We start from the raw sequence: 20,609 nt of genomic DNA on the forward strand, positions 1-20,609 counted from the left end.
TGGCTACATTGTGTTTTTTTGCTGTTTTAGTTTGAATTCGTCTTATTCTTTTATTATTGATACCAAAGCAACAAATATGTGAGATGTTCTAACATATTGTAGTTTAAAGGTATTCATGCCCGTTCACTTAAAAAGTATAAAATTCAGATTTTTTTTGTTGACTCAAAATAAACGGTCTAAAAAACAGTTACCTTTACATTCACATTGTACTTGGACTCCGACTTTTGTTCCATTTTAATAGATAATTTGTATTAACATTTGTTTTGTCGATATTATGTTATTTCAGCCAATTACTGTAACATTACTGCTACCATTAATAGTTGTTAAATTAGAAAATGAAATGAATTATTATTCTAAAATATTTTTTAAAAATTCAATATTATATGATAATATATCTTATACTTACAAAACTATTTAATATTCACAATATTTAAAATTAGTTTAAAACAATACATTGTATTTTACCAAACACATTGGAATATTCCAAATATTTAGAACATATTGAAGCATATTTTTATATAGAATATTGTATTTTATACAGCATTTCATATACTATTGATAAAATATTTGAAAATTACAATATTTAATTAAATTGTATATATACTAAACACATTGTAATTTTTTTTGAATATTTAGAACTTTTTAAATATAATGTTAAATTAAATAATTTCATAATATACAATAATATTTCACATTCTATAAAAAAAGAATATTTAAAATATTTAAAAAAATATTGTAAAATAATATTTTTATTCAATAGTATATTGTACAGAAAACATTGGAATATTTTGAAAATGTAGAGCATTTTATAATATTTTTATACCAAAAATATCGTTCTACTCACAGTGGTTCTTTAAACATTTAAATGGTGCTTTTATTTTGGCGGAACAATTATTTCTGATTCTGATCTGAAAATGATTCTATTTCTGAACCTATTTAGAACCCACAGCACATGGGGACTATATTTACTTAATTAAATTAGAGCTTTTTGCGCTCGCAGAAGGCCATACAACGATTGTGATTTAAATTTGATTGAACCCTTACAGGTGTGTCGATATAGAAAGAGAAAACATTATTTGTAGTTTAACTTGCCAAGATTTTACACTCCGACCCAAATGGCCAACCTACCAAAGTGCAAGTGTCGTATTGATTCTTTTAAACGATAAACCACAATATATAGTTTATGGTTATGGTTTATAGCGTCTACCTCTCCAACAAGGGAATCAATACCCTGGTCTGCTCAAGCAGATTGCAGGCATAAAACTCCAGTTTGAAGTCGGCTAAGGTTTGCGTAACCTTGAAAACGGAGACTTTGCATTTCTCTACATTACTTGCACTAACAAGACTATCAATAAATTACCTGCTCCACTCAACATTTCATGCATGCTTTTCTGCATAAAATTTTTATTCCTTCTTCCTCCATTTTTCCCCCTTATTCTATGCACCTTTCTTCCTGGCATTCTCTGAGATAGTGATCCCTAAATCCATCAGCCTCAAAGGGTTTTATATGTGCTGGAGAGCTGGAGACCAGCGTTATCTAGCTCACCCTCCTCGCTGCAGCCCGGCCCCATGCAGGGCTCAAAGTCTTGGGTATGCAGGCAGGGCACGTTGGGGTCCAGCTGTGCTTTTAGCATCCTCTGCCTCATCCGTCGACCCTTATCGCAGGTGGAGGAGCTACAGGCTGACCACGGAGACCAGTTTGAGTAGATGCACGTCTCTGGAGTGTTGTCAGCTGTGGAAATGTGAGTGGATTGACTCATTAGAGGACATTGCATGGTTCATGAAAAGCAGTAGCACTTCCTTAAAGTAGGTAAGTAACTTTCCTTAAAGGGAGTAATACTCCAAAAAATGAAAATTTGCTGAAAATGTACTCCATTCAAGATGTAGATGTTTTTGTTGCTCCATCAGAACAAATTTGGAAAAATTTAGCATTACGTCACTTGCTCACCAGTGGATCCTCAGCAGTGAATGGGTGCCGTCAGAATGAGAGGTTAAACAGCTGATAAAAACTTTACAATAATCCACAAGTGATCCAAATGACTCCAGTCCAGCAGTTAATGTCATTGAAGTGAAAGGCTGCATGTTTGTAAGAAATACATCCATTAAGACATTTTAAAGGGGTAGTTCAGCCAAAAAATGTAAATTACCCAATGATTCACTCACCCTCAAGCCATCATAGGTGTATATGACTTTCTTCTTTCAGAGGAATACAATTGGAATTATATTGAAAAATGTCCTGGCTCTTACAAGCTTTATAATGGCAGTGAATGGGGGTTAAGATTATAAAAAAGTGCTCCACATGGCTCTGGGGGATTAATAAAGGCCATCAGAAACAAAGTAATGCATTTGTGTAAAAAAAATCCATATTTAAAACTTCTGCTAACTATCGTATATACGTTCACGAGAGAGTGGCGTCCAGCAGATGACGTAGGATGTAGGATGTAGCGTAAGCTCCGGTGAGAATATGCTAGTCTCTTGAGAACCAAGTTTTGTTTAGAGCAAAGGAAAACCAGTCTCCTCTTGGTTTATATTGAAATCCTCCAACAATTTTCTTTACAAATCCTCATCTTGTACTTCTAATTCATGACTGGTGTTTTGCTCTCTTCACTGTGCTTCCATGTTTCTAACTTCTCACCGGAGATTACGCTAAACTGCGTCCTACGTCATCCGTTGGAACGCCACTTTCTCATGAACGTGCCTACGACAATTAGCATAAGATAGAGATTACGGTTTATAAAGTTCTAAATAAGGATATTTTTCTTACACAAATGCATCAATTCACTTCAGAAGGCCTTTATTAACCCCCTGGAGTCATGTGGAACACTTTTTAATGATGGATGGAGGCAATTTCCTGGGCTTCAAAAAAAAAAAAAAACACCCATTCACTGCCATTATAAAGCTTGGAGCCAGGACATTTTTTAAAATAAATAAATATATATATATATATATATTTGATTGCATTCGTCTGAAAGAAGAAAGTCATATACACCTTGGATGGCTTGAGGGTGAGTAAATCATGGGGTAATTTGCATTTTTGGGTGAATTGTTCCTTTAAATTTATACGGTTGCTTCTAGACAAAATTATGCATCACTTCATCCACTGAAAAAGTCACTCCCCTGTTGTCCTCACATTAAAATCCACCAACATATTTATTTAGAATAGTTTTGGACTGTTTTCGCTTGTAAACGGTGCTTGATCTGAGCATATTTCTCTCCTGATTCAGATGAGAGGACCTTTTCACTGGAGAAAGCGATATTATGGATAGAGGACTTGTGTTTTAGTCAAAAGCAACATCTTAAAGACAAATTAATCAAATAAAAAAAAATGCAGCTATTCACTATACAAGAGATTAATTGATGGACTGGAGTCATGTTGTTGATTATTATGGTGTTTTTATCAGCTGTTTGGAATCTCATTCTGATGGCACCCGTTCACTGCAGAAGATCCACTGGTGAGCAACTGATGTAATGTTACATTTCTCCAAATCCATTCTGATGTAGAAACAAGCTCATCTACAACTTGGCCTGAGGGTCAGTACATATTTAGCTAATTTTAATTTTCATAGAAATGGCATTTAAATATTGACTTTTCTTTGAGTATTTTTATCTTTCGGTCTCTTTTTTTATTCCTCTCTGTGGCTATAGAAACATTTCCTGACCAGCCTGACAGCAACACTGGTTGAGTTCAGAGCAGGACTAATAGCTGCTAGTAGCATAGAAATGACACTCTTTAGCTTTAAAAGCAGCAAAACTCTTGTTCATTCCAGTCCCCGTCTTTCCACTCCTGAAACTCACAAGAAACTGGAGGGAAACCACAGGTAATTATCTGGCAGAGTGCATTAGCCAACAAACATAATTGAAATGCACCATAGTAAAGCATATTGTTCTTCTTCATCTTCCTGTTGTTTGACTTAACCGTGACAGAAGGGACATTGGAAGGTTTACTCTAAGATACCTGCAGGCCGCCTTGTTCATTAAACTGTCCGGTGGCTATGTTTTTAAATGAGGTGCTACAAATTGGATAAGATAGCGTAGCCATACGCACCTTCCTTCTCCTCCTGAGCAATATCAGCGACGATATCGTCTATGGTGTCAGGCACGGTATTGCATTGCTCTCCCTGCAGATTGGAAGAACATGGATCAACATCACAGCGCCTGATAAGATCCACCATTTGCCATCTGATCACTATCACGCTAAGCCCCGCGCAAAAAAAAAAAAAAAAGATTCTCTGAGGGCAGATGATTGTAAACTAGCTGGCTCAAGGCAATCCCACGCTTTACCCCACTCAAAAGCCTAGAGATGAGATTCTTCCCAGCGGTGAGATGGAGATGAAACATCTGGTGTGGAATATTAAGAGATCTGGTTCATGAATGGATTATTTTAGAACAGAATCCTCCAAACACTGGCATTTGAAGGATAACAGATGTGTTATGAGCGTTGCTGAGTTTTTGTGTTTCACGACTGCTTGCTTTGACATTTTTGTAAGCAATTGCTTTAGTTCGTTTAGCAAATGGACTTTTATGACTCAGCAATTCAGGGTCAGGCTATATTAAACAACACAGCTGTTCATACTGAATACTTATATATTAAAAAACTGTTCCGTTTTGCTGGAGAACAGGAAATAGACAATAATAAATTCCCCAAAACACATGCTCACTGTTATTGGCAATAACTGATAAGTGGACAATATACTGTATGCTATGTTATTTAGCCTAAATAAATAATAAAAAATCCAAAGTAAATAAAAAAAAAAAAAAATTCATTTTAGGCTTAAAAATATTAGTTTAAGGCATCACAACATTATAATGTACAGTATGGATATTAATTTGAAGATTTGCTAAAGATTACATTTGGTATTAAATTATTAGTGTTAACGAATATAGAGTTTACATTTAAATTATTAATAAATTACTATTGTAAAAGTTAAAGACTGTAATTTGTTAATTAAGTCAAATTAAGATGATGGCAAAGGTTTTTGAAATGTAAAAATAGAAGGAAAAAACTATTCAATATCCAATATGCATACACATTACAATGCAGTAAAAACTGTTTTGAAGTTTTGTGAAATATTACAATTTAAAATAAATGATTTCTGTTTTAATATATTTTAATATTTTTGTGAAAATTATTCTTTTTTAGGATTCTTTGATAAATAGAAAGTTCAAAAGAACTGCAAAGAACAGCATTCATTTAAAAAACAAACACACAAACACACACACACACTTAACAGTATAAAAGTATTTATTAATCAGTAATGAACACTGATCAATTGAATGCATTCTTGCTGAACAAAAGCATTAATTTCTTTAAGAAAATGTACTGCCTTCAAACTTAGTCATTTGATGCAATTCTATAACTGTAAATAATTGTAAACAAATTAATAATTGTAAAGAGATGTAAATACTATAATTCTAAATGAAAAAAAAATTAAAACCGCTTTTAAAATCACCTTTCTTGCCATTCTCTCCACTACCACTCGGGCGAGGGGTGTGATGGGGCCACCGGAAGGGTCATAAAAGGGGCTCTGTGGATGATCCAAACTGGTGAGGGGTCGAATCCGCTCCTGAGGATTGCTGGGTTTGTTGGGAGACTTGGATATACATAAGAAACGGAGGATGATAGGAGAGAGAGGGGAGGGAGGGAAAGAGAAAAACACAGGTAGAGTATGTGACTTTTGGATGCCATCTGCCAGGGCCTCCCACCTTTCATCTCCATATGCATCATTCATTGACTCTGTAATATTCCCTTTATGAGTGATTTATGACCTTGTTTCCTGCCTCTGCACTTTGAGTCACCTGACAGTTACTTGCGTTCCACTCCGACGCCTTCAGAGCAACGCTGCAAAACAAAGACCAACTGCTGCTCCAACTGCTCGGTTAAGCTTCAAGAGTTCAACTTCTGAAGCTGACTTCTTATTTCTTTCAAGGAACAACTCAGGACTGTCTCATACCAGCAGGGGGCAGCGTGTGAAGTCCTGGTTACACTTAGAATCTGGGATGTGCAAAGACTTAATACTGTTTGCTCTGAACAGCTCTTGAGTAAATATGAAGATGTTATTGACACTAGAAGCAACATAGGACACAGTGAGGAAACTAGTTTATTTGCACTCTTTTTTCCTCTATGTATTTATTTATTTATCTAGTGCATTTTGTATATTCATAAGCTATTTTAAGTAAGTAATTTTAAATATGAGACAATGTGGAAGCACTATGAACTGAAAGTAGTTTTCATTTTCACATCAAACCTTCAGGGCATCACAAAATATTATTCCATTACCTTGTAATTATTGCTGTAAAAGTTAATGGGTTTAAATGCCATTAAAGCTTTTAATTAATTTGACATTATAACTTTCATTCTGTTCTTAGTGGTTTCTGAAAAACTGATCAGAAATTTGCTGATTAGAATCAAAGTGCATACAAAAATGTCTCCATCCGAGCTCCCATTTAAAGATAAATAATAATAAACATCAATAGTGAAATATCTCCCACAAGTTAAACATTTATACATGCAAGTCCATAAAGTTTGGAGTATTATTTATTCATTTATTTATTTTAGATTTGTTTATCATATTTTACCACAATTTTTTTTTCTAAATATATTTTGAATTTTTTATTTAACAACAACAACTGTTTTATTTTTACTGTTATTATTGAATGGTTGAATATTATTATTATTGTTGCATTGTAGGTTATAATACTTTTTAGCTATTTTATTTTTTGACACTATTGTTTAAACAACAACTACAACAACAACAATAATAACAACCATAATTTTTAATGCATTTTTATTTAACAACAGAAGTGTTATTATTACTGTTGTTATTAAATGGTTGAATATTATTATTATTGTTGTTGTATTGTGGGTCTTTTATAATATTTTTAAACCATTTTATTTTTTAATTGTTTTAACAACAACAACAAAACAATAGTAGTAATAATAATAATAATAATGATGATAAATAATGAACGGTTGAATATTGATTATTATTTTTTTCATTATTTAATTACTGGTCATTTGCACTGAGGTCTGTGTTTGCATGAATTCTGAAAAATATTTTTTTTGTTTTTGTGCAAGTAAGGCAGGAGTGCAGTTGCACACATTAATCTTCTGAGTGTAAATTAATTTAATTTTAATAATCTGAAACTGAAATCTATTATTGAGTTTTCTTAGAACTGAATGCATTAGCATGCGTTAACTACTAAAAACAAAATGTTAAACATGATTAAATATTTAGAAAGATAATCTATTGATTGCCCAAATTATAACAAAAATTCAATGTAAATAAGACAAACCAAGCAACTGACTTGATGTCTTTTCATACTGTTTACAGTTGGTACAAGACAAGATCTCAGATTAATATACAGTAGAAGAGAAAAGTTATGAAAAGCTAGCTTCAGTGTATGCACAATGACCCATGTTGCCTCATATATGGACTCCATCCTGCAAGTTCTCACAGTATGTTCTAATGTAACAACGTCATCGGTCTGTGAAAGCTGACCTCATAAGTGACCCCGCTGTCAGTACCGGCATCCCACGGCACCAGATCCTTCACCAGTCTCTGGACCCAGCCACAATCCCTGGTGCACAGGTCCTCCCCAGACAATCCCACATTCCAGTCGGGACTGGGGCCCAACATAGTCAAGAACGACATGAGATGACGGGCTCGATCCACCGAGAACTCCGCCGAGGGGACGGCACGCCTGAGAGAAGACAAGGGAAGAGGTTAAGTCATCCGAAAATAAAGTTGTTTCAGAGAAAGGACTGTAGACAAACATAATGGCACTTACAAGGCGTCTGTGTCATGTATTATGCGCTAAGGCATAATTTGTAAGAATCCATGCAGATGGTAATTAATCAAACTAATTGCCCTGATAACAAACCATCACCAAAGCAACTGTTGCCATTTGAGCGGAGCAGACTGCATGTTTGAAGATGTTACTTGGATCTATTGATTAACACATATTAAATATTCATAATGAAACCAGCACCTTATGACTCGCACAGCCCACACTTGAGAGCAGAAGAAAGAGAAAGGGAGAGAGCCATGCACTCCAGGCAGATGAGAATTAAACTCAAGTTTTGAAATCAAAACCAAAGTAGTGCAAAATGTGGGACACAGCTAAGAAATAAAATAAAATATATATATATATTTTTTTAATAAAATAAAGTAAATTAAAAATAGTATTGTATACAGTCAAGAAGATAAAGAAACAAGCTACTTTGCTAGCCTAATTTCATGTTAGACAAACATATCTAATACATTTCACAAAAAAAAGCAGCAATTTATGACTCTAATGCTTTAAAAAAAGCTATGGAATACCACGGTGTGCCCTATTGGTGGAAAGTGCCTCGTATGTTTGACTTATGGTTGGAAATAATTAGCGTCTGCCATTGCCATTCCCTCTTCATGGGGTAAATTGGTTGTGGTAATTGACAGTCTGATGTTAAAATAGGTCAAGAGAATGTCCTGATGTATTGGAGCTGGAGGGAGGCCATTAACCTCAATCGCAAAAGCACCGCAGGGGAAATGCTACTCTCATCAAAAAATGGAAGCCTTCGCTAAACAAAACCGCACATAAAATATTAACCGCCTCGTTAGTGAGAGGGAAAGAAACATCTACATACCCATCAGGTACTAAAGGAGTTTTTATGAAGCAGGCCTTAGTGTTGAAAAATAGTCATCCAAGAGGCAAGATCATAGAGACATGGGTAACTTTTGGGTTGTTACCTTTTTTTTTCGAAGATGCATTTATTTGATCAAAAATACATTAAAACAGCAATAATGTGAAATATTATTATAATTTAAAATAACCATTTTCTATCTGAATATATTTAAAAATGTAATTTTCTGCATCATTACTGCATACATTAGTCTTCAGTGTCACATGATCCATCAGAAATCATCTAATATGCTGCTCAAGAAACATTTTTAAATATTAATACTGAAACCAGTGATACATTTTTTCAGGATTCTTTGATAAATACAAAGTTCAAAAGAACAGCATTTATTATTAGAAATAGGAATCTTCTGTAAAATGATGAATCTTTTCACTTGTCTCTGTCACTTTTGATCAACTTATTATTTTCTTGCTGAATAAAAGCATTCATTTTATTTCTTCATTTTAAACTTAAAAAAGTACTGTGTATGTTCAGCAGGAAACCAAATCAAATTTTCTGGATGTTTTGGTTTTTCAAAATCTCATGATACTGTTTCATATATATGACATTATAAAGGACCTTCTGTATATGGAGATTCTTTGCCTTCATTAAATTTGGACACTTCAAGTCACGCTTGGTTTGATATTTTGTCATATAGGCTAATGCAATGACATTCATTTATTTTAAGTGTGGCTAAAGTGTCAAAACACTTTTTTGGGGCTGTTGTCTGAATGTAAAAGTACAAAAGATAGAAACTTACACATTAAGAGGCTGCCAGGCGGGCCACTGGGCTTTGGTTTTGATAACTGTCATAACATCATCACCCTGAGAGAGACAAACGGAGAGAAACAGACAGAAAAAGACAATGTGAATTTTTATTGCATCCTATATATAGAACGTCAAGTGCGCTGAAACAAAACAGCAAGGATTTTGTGTTCTGCTTTCTTCAATTTGTCTATCTTTCCAGAACTACAAAAAGAAAAGTTTCTATTTCTCTTCCTAAACCTCTGACACTATTATATTCATGACAAGACTTCACTTCAGGTTGTGTGCTTAAGATTTCTGCTATCCATTTGTTGTTGTGATACCTGGACCCAAGGGAAAAGACACCAAGCTTTAACAATACTTTATTGAGAACCACAAGAAACAGCTACAATAAAACCACATTAGTAAGGAACAGGCACAAAGAAAGTAAGAGAGCATGATTGAGACAAAAGCAACAGACAGAGATCGACAGGCACAGAAAGAGTAAGAAAGGCAATCCCTGTACATATTCATCAGGGGATGCTGGGAGCTTGTGCGGCTGCGATTGCCAGAATAAAAGCTCAAAGAAGTGTCTGACAATCTGTTCCAACATTCAGACAGGACCCTGAAGGTTCCCGACAGTTTCAGGTGTAATACTGAAGTATAATGGAGCTTGTGCTATAGCGGTTCAAAATGTAGACCTTTGTCTGATTAAGCACTGCACACTGAGACAGTGTATAGTTTCAGTTTAAACAGAGGCCTTAAAATAGAATTGAATTACAGGAAGTTTTCCTTTTTGTCCCAAAGTGACCAGTACATTCACAGGCATCTTTTTTTGAGTGAGTGAGTGAGTGAGTGAGTGAGAGAGTGAGAGTGAGAGAGTGACAGTGAGAGAGTGAGAGAGAGATTAATTTGTTGCCTTAGGCTATGAAAAATTATCCAAATAATGTACCCTTATATTGTATTCTTGCTCTTTGGAGATTATATGAAATAAAGGTTTTCATAAATTTATTGATAGTGAATATAGGGTGCTAACGTGAAATGATAAGCAGAAGGGAGGGAAAAATAAAATGGTTCAAATTCATACCCACATTTCCCATATCAGCACCACAGCTCAAAGAGTTTGAAACACAGCATAATATAAATGGTTTTGGTCATTAAAATGAATGGATTAAAATAGTACTTTCTTGCAGTGAATTTGAATATCAACAGATTATGTAAAAACAATGACACTGTTGTATGATTTCAAACACTTGAGAAGATCAAGAACTAGTTTTTAGGTGGGACAGGCTAAAATCAGCATTTTAAGGGGATACCAAAATTTACATTGATGCATTTGGCAGATGCTTTTATCCAAAGTGACTTACATTTCATTCAATATATGTGTCTTATCATCCCATGCATGCCTTGGGAATCGAACCCATGATCTTGGCATTGTTGATTATGTTGTTTTCTGGATTCAAACCCACATCACTCACATGAGCACCCATGCTCAATGTGTTTGAAGTACTAACCACTGGCTAAAAATCTCAACATAAAACTCTTTGTACAAAAGTCAGATTGCAGTCAGCACCGATAGCCTTGTGAGCAGTGCGCCGACATACAGCGCTGTTGCGCTGCAGGCGTCCCGAGTTCGAATCCTGACTTGAGGACCCTTCTCTCTCCCACTTCGCTTCCTGTCATTTCTGATCTGTCCTATCGTAATAAAGGCAAAATGTGAAAATTTGTTTTTTAAGATTTAAGTCAGATTGCAAAAATCTTGTGCCAGTGTTGCTATTGGTAACTAAAACTAGAACTCAAGAATAAAAATAAACTGAAAATGAAACTAATATTAGATGAAAAATTAAACTTAAAACAAATAAAAATGAGTAATGCTGCCTTAGCAACTAACTTAACTAAATTAGGTTGCAGTACTATATTATAAAATAAAAAGCTGAAATCAAGCTAAATATAAATATGAATAAAAATTATAAAAATGCACATAAAACTACTAAAACTTTTTAAAAATTTTGTACCTATGGAGAGTGCATGTATTTTCTATTTACTGTATGCATATTATATATATATATATATATATATATATATATATATATAATATGCATATATATATATATATATAAATAACACACACACATATATATTCATTATGAACATATCTGCAAAAACAGTTCAGCATATTGATTCAGGTTTGGTCAGGAGTGTCAGAAAAGGCACTAAAAACGGGAATGTGGAATGTCGTTGAGACCCCTGACTTAACCTCAATCTACAGGCAGCAAGTGACCCATCGTTACAAATGCGCACAAAAACTCTTCCATCAGATCAATGAAAGTGAGACTACTGAAAAATTTACATGCGGCTGGCACATGTTCTTTTGATGCAGAGCAGAGTGAAGAAAGCACACTCACAGTTTGCTGCCCAACATCAAACAGACGTACAAAGTGAGTTTGTACATTCCTAATGGCCTGCGTGAATTACATTAATGCAAAGACAGCCAATACAAAACACCATAAAAATCAATATATACTTGCTTAATGCTTTCTGGAGTTTGGGAGTTTAAAAACTACCATCAGTTTAAGTCAAGTGCACTAAAAGTAAATTTGCTGTTACTGCATTCATCCTCAGAAATAGCACACACAGGTCACTCAGGTCAACAAACACATATTGTTGTGCATTCAACTTCTATATTTATCGACACACTAACTGGTTCAACAATAGACCCACTTTGCAACAGAAATTCTATAACAGCTGCAACCAAACAAAGATCTGAAGAAATAAGATTGTGATAAGACTCAGTTCTGGTGTTGTTGGCATTTTCGTGAGAAATACACAGCTGCCTCGGAGTAATTAAGCAATTAATCTGCTAATTGGCCAAATTGATGAATATGTTTCAAAGAGGCAGATGGTGCCACACATGCTTGAGGATATTAATTTACGGTCCACCACTCTGGAAGTATGGTCCTTGCATTCGAACCAGAAAGAAATATATTGCCTGAAACGGGCCAAATGGACTTCACTTCTGCTTATTTGGAGGATTTATCAAGTGTACTTAGGTTGACAACATGGGAGCGAAATCTCAAAGTAAATCGCCAAACAGCTGAACCAAGAAACAAACTGGTCCAGTGCTCTGAACATGAACATCGATTGTGGTGCAAAATAATAATAATACATCAGTGCCAAACCGTGGGCCAGAAACTAAGTTCTTCTGAAGCTTTTTGACCTCCTTTAGGGTTTTTAAGGAGGGATGTAGCCGAGAAGCTTCAAGAAAACAGACATTGTTCATGGCTGACTGGCGACTTTTAACCTTTGAGAGAGTCTGGAGCTCCCAGAAGGATCCTGTCTCTAGTTCAACTTTTATCACCTTGAGGCAAGTGCACTTTTGGTTTTGGTCGCAAACTTATTCTCAATTCTTTGGGCCGCTCACTCGCATTTCACATACAGGTCCCACAAAGCGGCCTCGTGTTTGTTTTATGGATGCAGATATACCATGTATCGCAGTATGAATGCTAATGACAGTATTTATTTACCGTGTTTAAAGGGACAGGTCATCAGTATTTATTTACCGTGTTTAAAGGGACAGGTCATCCAAAATGCAGTCATTTACTCATCCTCATGCCCTTCCAAACCTCTATGACCTCTTCTGTGAAATAGATGAAGTAGATATTTTGAAGAACTGTTGCTGCTTTTGTCCATACAGTGAAAGTGAATGGGGTCCAAAACAACACTTGGCACAATTTTCAAAATATCTTTTGGCTGACTTAGAAGTCAGTCAGTCATACAGGTTTGGCACAACAAAAGGGTGAGTACAAAATTACAGATTTATTTTATTTTGGTCAATTATTGTGTTGAAGCAAGACACTAAGATGGTACTGATTTAAGATTTTGTTCTATTTTGCTTCTATAACCTAACCCTTTTTTTCAGACTAGTTGAAAGAAAACAACCAAAATACACATTTAAGTGTTCATTTTATTATGCTTTATCCATTTGCATCTTTAGATTTCAATTACAACACATTTCTTTAAAGGAAATGTCTTTATCTCTAATTCTCTAAATCTCCAATTCAGTAGCAAAACCAAACTACAGACCAGACTTTCCAGTTTTAATTCTACTGTATTCTGAATATTTTGACAAAAGAGTTTGTTCACATAAGATTTGGCTGATTTCTATAACATCCCGTCTAAATTTGTGATGAAATGTGATTTAAGGAATGATAAAAACAGAAATATCCAAAATGACCTCTTTAAAATATGCAAATGAGGTGTTGTCTAATTAAATATACCCGGATTTGCATAAATGTCCGGGCATATAAATGTCCAGAACATAAGTCTGAGAATTGTATAAAACCAGGTTTAAACTTCTTATTTTCATTTGTTGAAATATTTAAACAATTTATACAAATTTATACAGTTCTCAGATTTCTGTTCTGGGCTTTTATGCAATTTAGTGCATATTTGCATATTTAAATAAAAAACTGGAAATACAAAACAATTGGCTTAATGTACATTTATGAAGTATGCAAAAAATAGGTGTACAAACAATTTTCACTCAGAAATTGCTAGTAAATATCCCAAAACCGCAAGCAACATCGAAATAAACATTACATTTTTAAGAAACTCAAAAGTAAAACGCAGTCCAGTAATCTTTGTTTTATTTACAATGTTTGAAAAATCACACCATACACAGTTCTCACAGTGTATGGTAACATCTATTCATTGAAATCTTTTACTCTATTCACCTGTAGTTCTTGCCTTATATTTGTCAGGATGTTACACAAGAAGGACAAATGTCGACTTTCACTTGCACGCAATGAATTTGCTTGTGGGCCATCCTTGCTGTGCAGCAAATGAGAACTGTGTCACTCTGGGTCCCTGGCTGCTGTTTCTGAAAACGGGTTTTACACTTCACAGACCGTCGCCCCAAACTGACCCCGACCAAATTGCCAGAGGGATGGAGCGCGACAGAAGAGGAGAGGAACAAAGGATGAGAGGTAGAGAAGTGTGACTGCTGTGAAGCCAAAGGGTCTCAAAGGGTTCTTGGAGAAATGCCTCGGGGAAGGTCATATACACCTTTCCATTTCTGCAGGCTGCAAAAGAGACTCATAGAAGCACATGGGCTGAGTGACTGGGCATGCAGCTCACATATTACCAACGGCTGCTGCTGGATGACCGTCAATGGAGAAAGATGCTTTTTGCCCCCATAATGGTGAAGTTATGGCATCTGGGTCAATGATAAATAAGATAAAGAAAGATACAGAAAAGCAAAATGTAGTTTAAAACCGAAGTTCTTAGAAATGTGCTCTTTACATTCATGTTAGTTTCATATAGTGGAAAACCATTTCAATAAGAGTTTACATTTAATGTCTCTAAAAATGTCATGGTGTAACCATATACAATATTTTATGTTCAGTTAGTGCTGGGCGATATATATCGAACACGATGATCATGTGCATCTCGTCAGTAAAGCAGGTGATTGAGATTTACCGCTAATCACAGAACCGGCTTTACTGACGAGATGCGCATGACAATCGCATGCGATATATCACCCAGCCCTATGTTCAACATTTTTTGGAATTTGACAATAATAAATAATAATGCCAATCTCAAAGGTTTGCATTTTATTGCCTTCCATTCTCTAATAAGGCTTTTTCTTCATTATAGTATAAGGAATCTGTATCACCTTAAAATCTGTGCCCCCTAAATATATCAAGCTTAATTTTAAATCATGTTCATCATGTAAGATGTGTATTTACTTCATTTTATGTATGAATTGCATTTTTTCTTTATTGTTATATGAAGCCAATTGTTTCACCCTAAAATTTAGACTTCATGCTCCCTAAAAATTTTTAAATTAGTTTAAATTCAGAAATGAGAATCATATTCATCATTGAAGATGTGTATTCAAGTTTTTATGTATGAATCAGATTTGTATTCATTTGATTTATGCCTCCTAAAATATCAAAATTAATTTGAATTCATCAATTAAACAATGTTAATTATGCAAAATGTTGAAAGTAGATAGAGAGTGACAAAGAAAAATATAGAGTTTTCTGGAAGTGCCACTCATTTGGCAAACAGCAATTACCAACCATCCAGAACCCGGCAAGCGTGTACTGAAGTTCTCCTCTAAATCACTTTTTCCAATCTACACCGCTTCTTTCAGAGTCATTGCTACTTATCACCCAATAACCCCCTTCCAGAATAATCCTTCAACAGTCCTAGTACATTACTGGCCCTTTTGTGTTACCTTTTAGTTCTGAATCACCGGTAATCTTGACCTTGTCCGGACCATTGTGGCCTGTGCTGCCCATGACCGCAATTCCCGCAGGATGTGTATATCAGCTGCTGGCGAAATGAGCACGGTGCGGTGGAAGTAATTGAGTTGTGCTCAGAGAGGTGTCAGTCAGAGCTAACAACTCAGAGCCACACTTCCAAGGCTTTTGCACATTTTATTTTCACATCATCTAAAATCTGTTTTCAGCCTTAGAGATTTTTGGTAAAGTGTTGGTTTGTTAAAAAAAAACAAATATACAATGCAAATTAATACAAAATAATTGCCCAATCATGCTTAAAAGCAAACGTGATCATTTAAAAGTGCACCTATTATGTCATTTCAAATATTGCCTTTCATGCAGTGTGTAACGTAGCTGTATGTGAATGCAAACGAAATGCAAAATTGCAAAGCCGAAAGAGCAGGATAAAGTTATTTTCTCGAAAGAAAGAATCAACTCCGAATAGCATGAACGAGTTACTATTAATTTGAATCTCACTTTTGTGATGGCTACTCGTCATGGGGTAATACATTTGCATAATGCACACCTATGCTCTACGTTGGCTGGCTACGAACAACTACGAACTGCCCTCAAACACGTAATTTTCCTGATGACTGATTCTCTAATCTCGGGGAGTTTAACACTGGATTCACAGGACGCTTGCGTTTGAAAGATGGCTCAGTCCTGTTTATTTGGACCTACTGGCTCCACTGAATCTCAAACTGTAAGTATGATTGATAATAGATGTTTATATTTTCTATCGAGTGATAAAAATATGGAACTATAACAATGGGCGTGCCATTTCCAACATGCACTGTATGCGGTAGACCAATCACAACAGGCTGGGCCATCTGACCAATCAGAGCAGATTAGACTCACAGAAAGGAGGGGTTAAGAGAGACTGAATCTTAGAATTGCTTCGAAAGAATTGATTGACAGTCACTGGAAAATGAGGTGATATTAAATGCATATTTTTAGAAAAACAAAAGCATTGTTTGACTTTTTTGACCTTACAGCATGTAAACCTATTGTAGGAGACTCCCAAAACAATATTAGGAACCTTAAAAATGGCATAATAGGGTTTAACAAAAAAATCATTTTGTAGGAGCATGTGCTCCAGATACTCTGAGCTGCGGTGCTCACATGGGAAATACAGGTTTGAATTAAAATTTTGCACTTTTTTTTGTGTTCGAAAGGCTTCTTCACACCAAGAATGATAACTAGCCTATATTACAATCCACAAAGGACAGTAATGTTCTGTTTATTATAGCGCACATTGCACTTTTGTCATCTGCTGCTGTAAATATTAAATATTTATCGTTAGAGTTATTTTCCATGGTGTGAACTGGCATTAACTCCAGCAGCACAGGTAATAATTTACAAAAAAATACTCTAATTAATAACATTAGCAACACAATACAATACAACCTCAAACTAATAGATATCCTCACTGCTATATGGTCAGCCCTGTAACTGTAAATTTAATTGGAAGCTGTATATGAGTTACACACACACATATATACATATACATACATATACATATACATATACATACATATATATATATATACCGCACTCTTCTTCCACCGCGGCCGTGCAGAAGAAATAATGTGCCTCGCGTGCACAAAAATGAGTTGGGAAGCCATTTGATTGAATGCCGCCAGTGAAAAGGAAAGAATAGCAATGCTCGGGCAAACCGCTATAGAGCTGACGTCACAACAGAGTTAGAGACGGTGAATGCGGTTTACAGGTTTCATAGAAAGAGAACGATATGCACCAAATGAGTCACTGTAGAAACTGAATACTTCAATGGTTGCAGTGTGCTCAACACGAGAGACAACGCAAACACAATGACGTGAAATAAAACGTCCTCATGTATTAAAGAAGAGTGGCTTGATTAAGTGCTGGAAATAGCAGAGAATGGGCAAAGAACGGTTAATAAACTCTGAAACATGTACAGTCACACACAAGAGTATTGTACAAACTACTTCATAACGATGTTTAGACAGCTATAGAAGAATTCATATGTTCACGTTTTTTATATTTAACTTACAGATCTCAGCTTAAGTTTTGCTTCAGTTTGTATTCTATTCTATCAGTTTATATAGTTTGTTTTGATAATATATAATGTTAGGGCTATATTATAAACCTGATAAATAATTGACCTTGTTTTTGAGTCTTTGACTTTGAGTCTCTTGCTCATCAAGGCTGTATTCGTTTAAAAAATACAGAAAAAAAACTGTGATATAGTGAAATATTATTGCAATTTCTAATATTGGTTTCCTATTTTAATACCTATACTATAAAATAGCATTTATTCCTATGATCAAAGCTGAATTTCAGCATCATTACGCCAGCAGTGTCCCATGATCCTTCAGAAATCATTCTAATACGCTGATTTATTATCAGTGTTGAAACTGTTGTGCTGCTTAATATATTTTTGGAATCTGTTACTTTTTTTCTTAGATTTTTTGATTAATAAAAAATGTAAAAGAACAGCATTTATTCAAAATATAAATATTTTATAACAATAGAAGTCTTTACTATCAATTTTATCCATTTATACATCCTTGCTGATTAAAGTTTATTTAACTTTCTTTAAACTTTTTTAAAGTATCTTTAAAAAAAGAAAGAAAAATATTTCTGACCCCAAACTTCTGAATAGTTTATATTGTAACACAAAATCTCTATTTTGACTAAACACTGTTCTTTTTAACTTTATTTTTTTTTACATATCACAGGTCCCAAAAAATACAGTATAAAAGATTAAATAAAATAAAAAAGCAGTACGACTGTTTCCAACATTGATTACAAATCAGCATATTAAAATGACTTCTAAAGGATCATGTGACTGAAAATACTGCTTTGCTTCACAGGAATTAATTACATTTTAAAGTATATTAAAATAGAAAACATTTATTTTAAATTGCAATAATATTTCACAATATTATTTTGTGAAATAATAATATTCAGTATTTTTATCAAATAGATACAGCCTTGATGAGCATAAGAAACTTCTTTAAAAAAAATGTATTGATCCAAACTTTTGAACTGCAGTGTATTGTACAGTAAAAATGTTGTCTCAGGTAACCTAAAATGTACATCATTTAGTTACATCAAGGGTCAAATCAAATATAAATAGCACATTAAAGTTAAAAGTTACACACTTTATTTGTGTGCATGCTGTCAAATATAAATAGCACATTAAAGTTAAAAGTTACACACTTTATTTGTGTGCATGCTGTACAGGTCTGGTATAAAGAATGCTTTTGCTCAGGTGCCCGGAATGTCCGCCCAATAGAGAAAAGTTTTGCTCATCAAGAAATAAAATTAGAGGGAGCATTGCTCCCACGGGCCCTTAAATTTGATACAACTAAACTGAAGCGTTTAAGGTCTTATACCATTTAACGTATTTAAAACTGTCAAAGAAATATTTTTTCAAATTGCCTTAAAGATTAAGAATTCTGCAGAAACCTTGTAAATAGTAAAATAAAACGCTTTCCTTGATATTCGTTGATATTTGTGTATTGAAAATGTTTTTGATTGACATTTATGGTCTTTATTTTATTTGGGCTAGTTAAATTAATTTTTCGGGCTACCAAAATCTGAAGAGTACCTGCCCGAAGGGCTACCAGGGATTTTGAAATTTTGCGAGCCCTGGGCACACATTATTTTTAATTGGCCATGCTCAATAAGGAGTCTCAGTCAAATCCCTATAGGCTATTGTTCACTAATTCACAATCTTCAGTATGGATCTGCTGAAAGGTGCGTGATTTCACAGTAATGCAAGAAGTCCATTGTTCTTTCAAGTCCATTACACAAAGGCTCACTTAATCAGCAACAGATCTGGAATGGTTTAAAAGCGGAGAAAAGTTTAATGAGAATGCTATTCTCTTTAACTTTGCTGGTTAATGACTTATGCGACTTTCAAAATGGAGATAAGGAAAAATCGATAGCAGAGTCGCACTGTAAGAAACACTAAAAATAAAGACAGTCATGATTAATCGGGCACTATGCAGCATACAGTAATTTCAAACTATCAAACTACATTGAATATGGTCTAAAAATCCTATATATCTGGTAAATTACAGAACTTTCTGTGTGACAACTAGCCCCGGTCTTCTGCACAACCTGCATGGTTGACCGATCAAACCCCCTTTTCAACATTCCATTTTAATGGACCCATGTATTGCTGAGGTGAAGTTCTCAAAAACATAACAGCGACAGAATTTTCATACAGGTGAAGACACAATTAATAATTCTGACATGAAAGGGATGCCAAGCAACACACCAACGATTCAGATCAAACGAACGAAAACAAAGCTCGATCGTCCCTTTTTATCAGGCTCAAGATTGCAACATCAAAAGAGCTCATAATTTCATCCAGGGTTGGGAGGCCTTTGTTGCGGCGTTTACAGTGGGAGAAGGGTTGACGGTGTTTATGGTAATATTGCTAAAACGCAAGAGGGAACTGAGCTAATAATAACTAACTCTTACTGGATCCCCATCCAGGCTTTAATGTAATCCCGGGAAATGCAAGACAGGAGAAAATGAGATAACATTCAGTCTCTCTCTCTCTTTTTCTCCCTCGCTCGATCTTTCTCACAATGTATAGGGCTGCCTTATGGATTTTTGTCAATCCTATAGTACTTCTAAAATAAGAAAGCAGGACACTTATATACCAAAAAAATCGGGCCGAAGGGTTGTTTCGGTCCAAAGTCTCCATATAAAATTCTCAGTCGTTCATTCTGTCACTGATGAAGGAGAGAGGTGAGGCCAACAGCCAGCAGGCATCGGGAAAATGTCACAACTCACTGGCATTCATGTCTATCCCACACAGAAACTTTTACTTTTCTATAACTTTTTAATGTACTGTTTAAGTTTCAAATGACCTCTTAAAAATCGATTAAGCACTCATGCATTCAGAAACTTTTTGCCTT

At 34.9% G+C, this 20,609-nt stretch overlaps 1 protein-coding gene across 1 annotated transcript in view; it reads right to left on the reverse strand.

The window, feature by feature from the left end:
• Positions 1–20,609, reverse strand: part of LOC306866864 (spondin-1-like) — a 74,978-nt gene that overhangs the window by 9,393 nt on the left and 44,976 nt on the right. The window contains exons 7-11 of the mRNA XM_079412263.1: positions 9,420–9,484; positions 7,500–7,701; positions 5,451–5,591; positions 4,046–4,118; positions 1,547–1,732 (exon numbers count right to left, since the gene is read on the reverse strand). Coding sequence (XP_079268389.1) covers positions 1,547–1,732; positions 4,046–4,118; positions 5,451–5,591; positions 7,500–7,701; positions 9,420–9,484 — 667 coding nt within the window. The remainder of the gene's footprint in view (positions 1–1,546; positions 1,733–4,045; positions 4,119–5,450; positions 5,592–7,499; positions 7,702–9,419; positions 9,485–20,609) is intronic.

Source organism: Barbus barbus (genome assembly GCF_936440315.1).
Source record: "Barbus barbus genome assembly, chromosome: 48".
NCBI classification, from domain to species: Eukaryota; Metazoa; Chordata; class Actinopteri; order Cypriniformes; family Cyprinidae; genus Barbus; species Barbus barbus.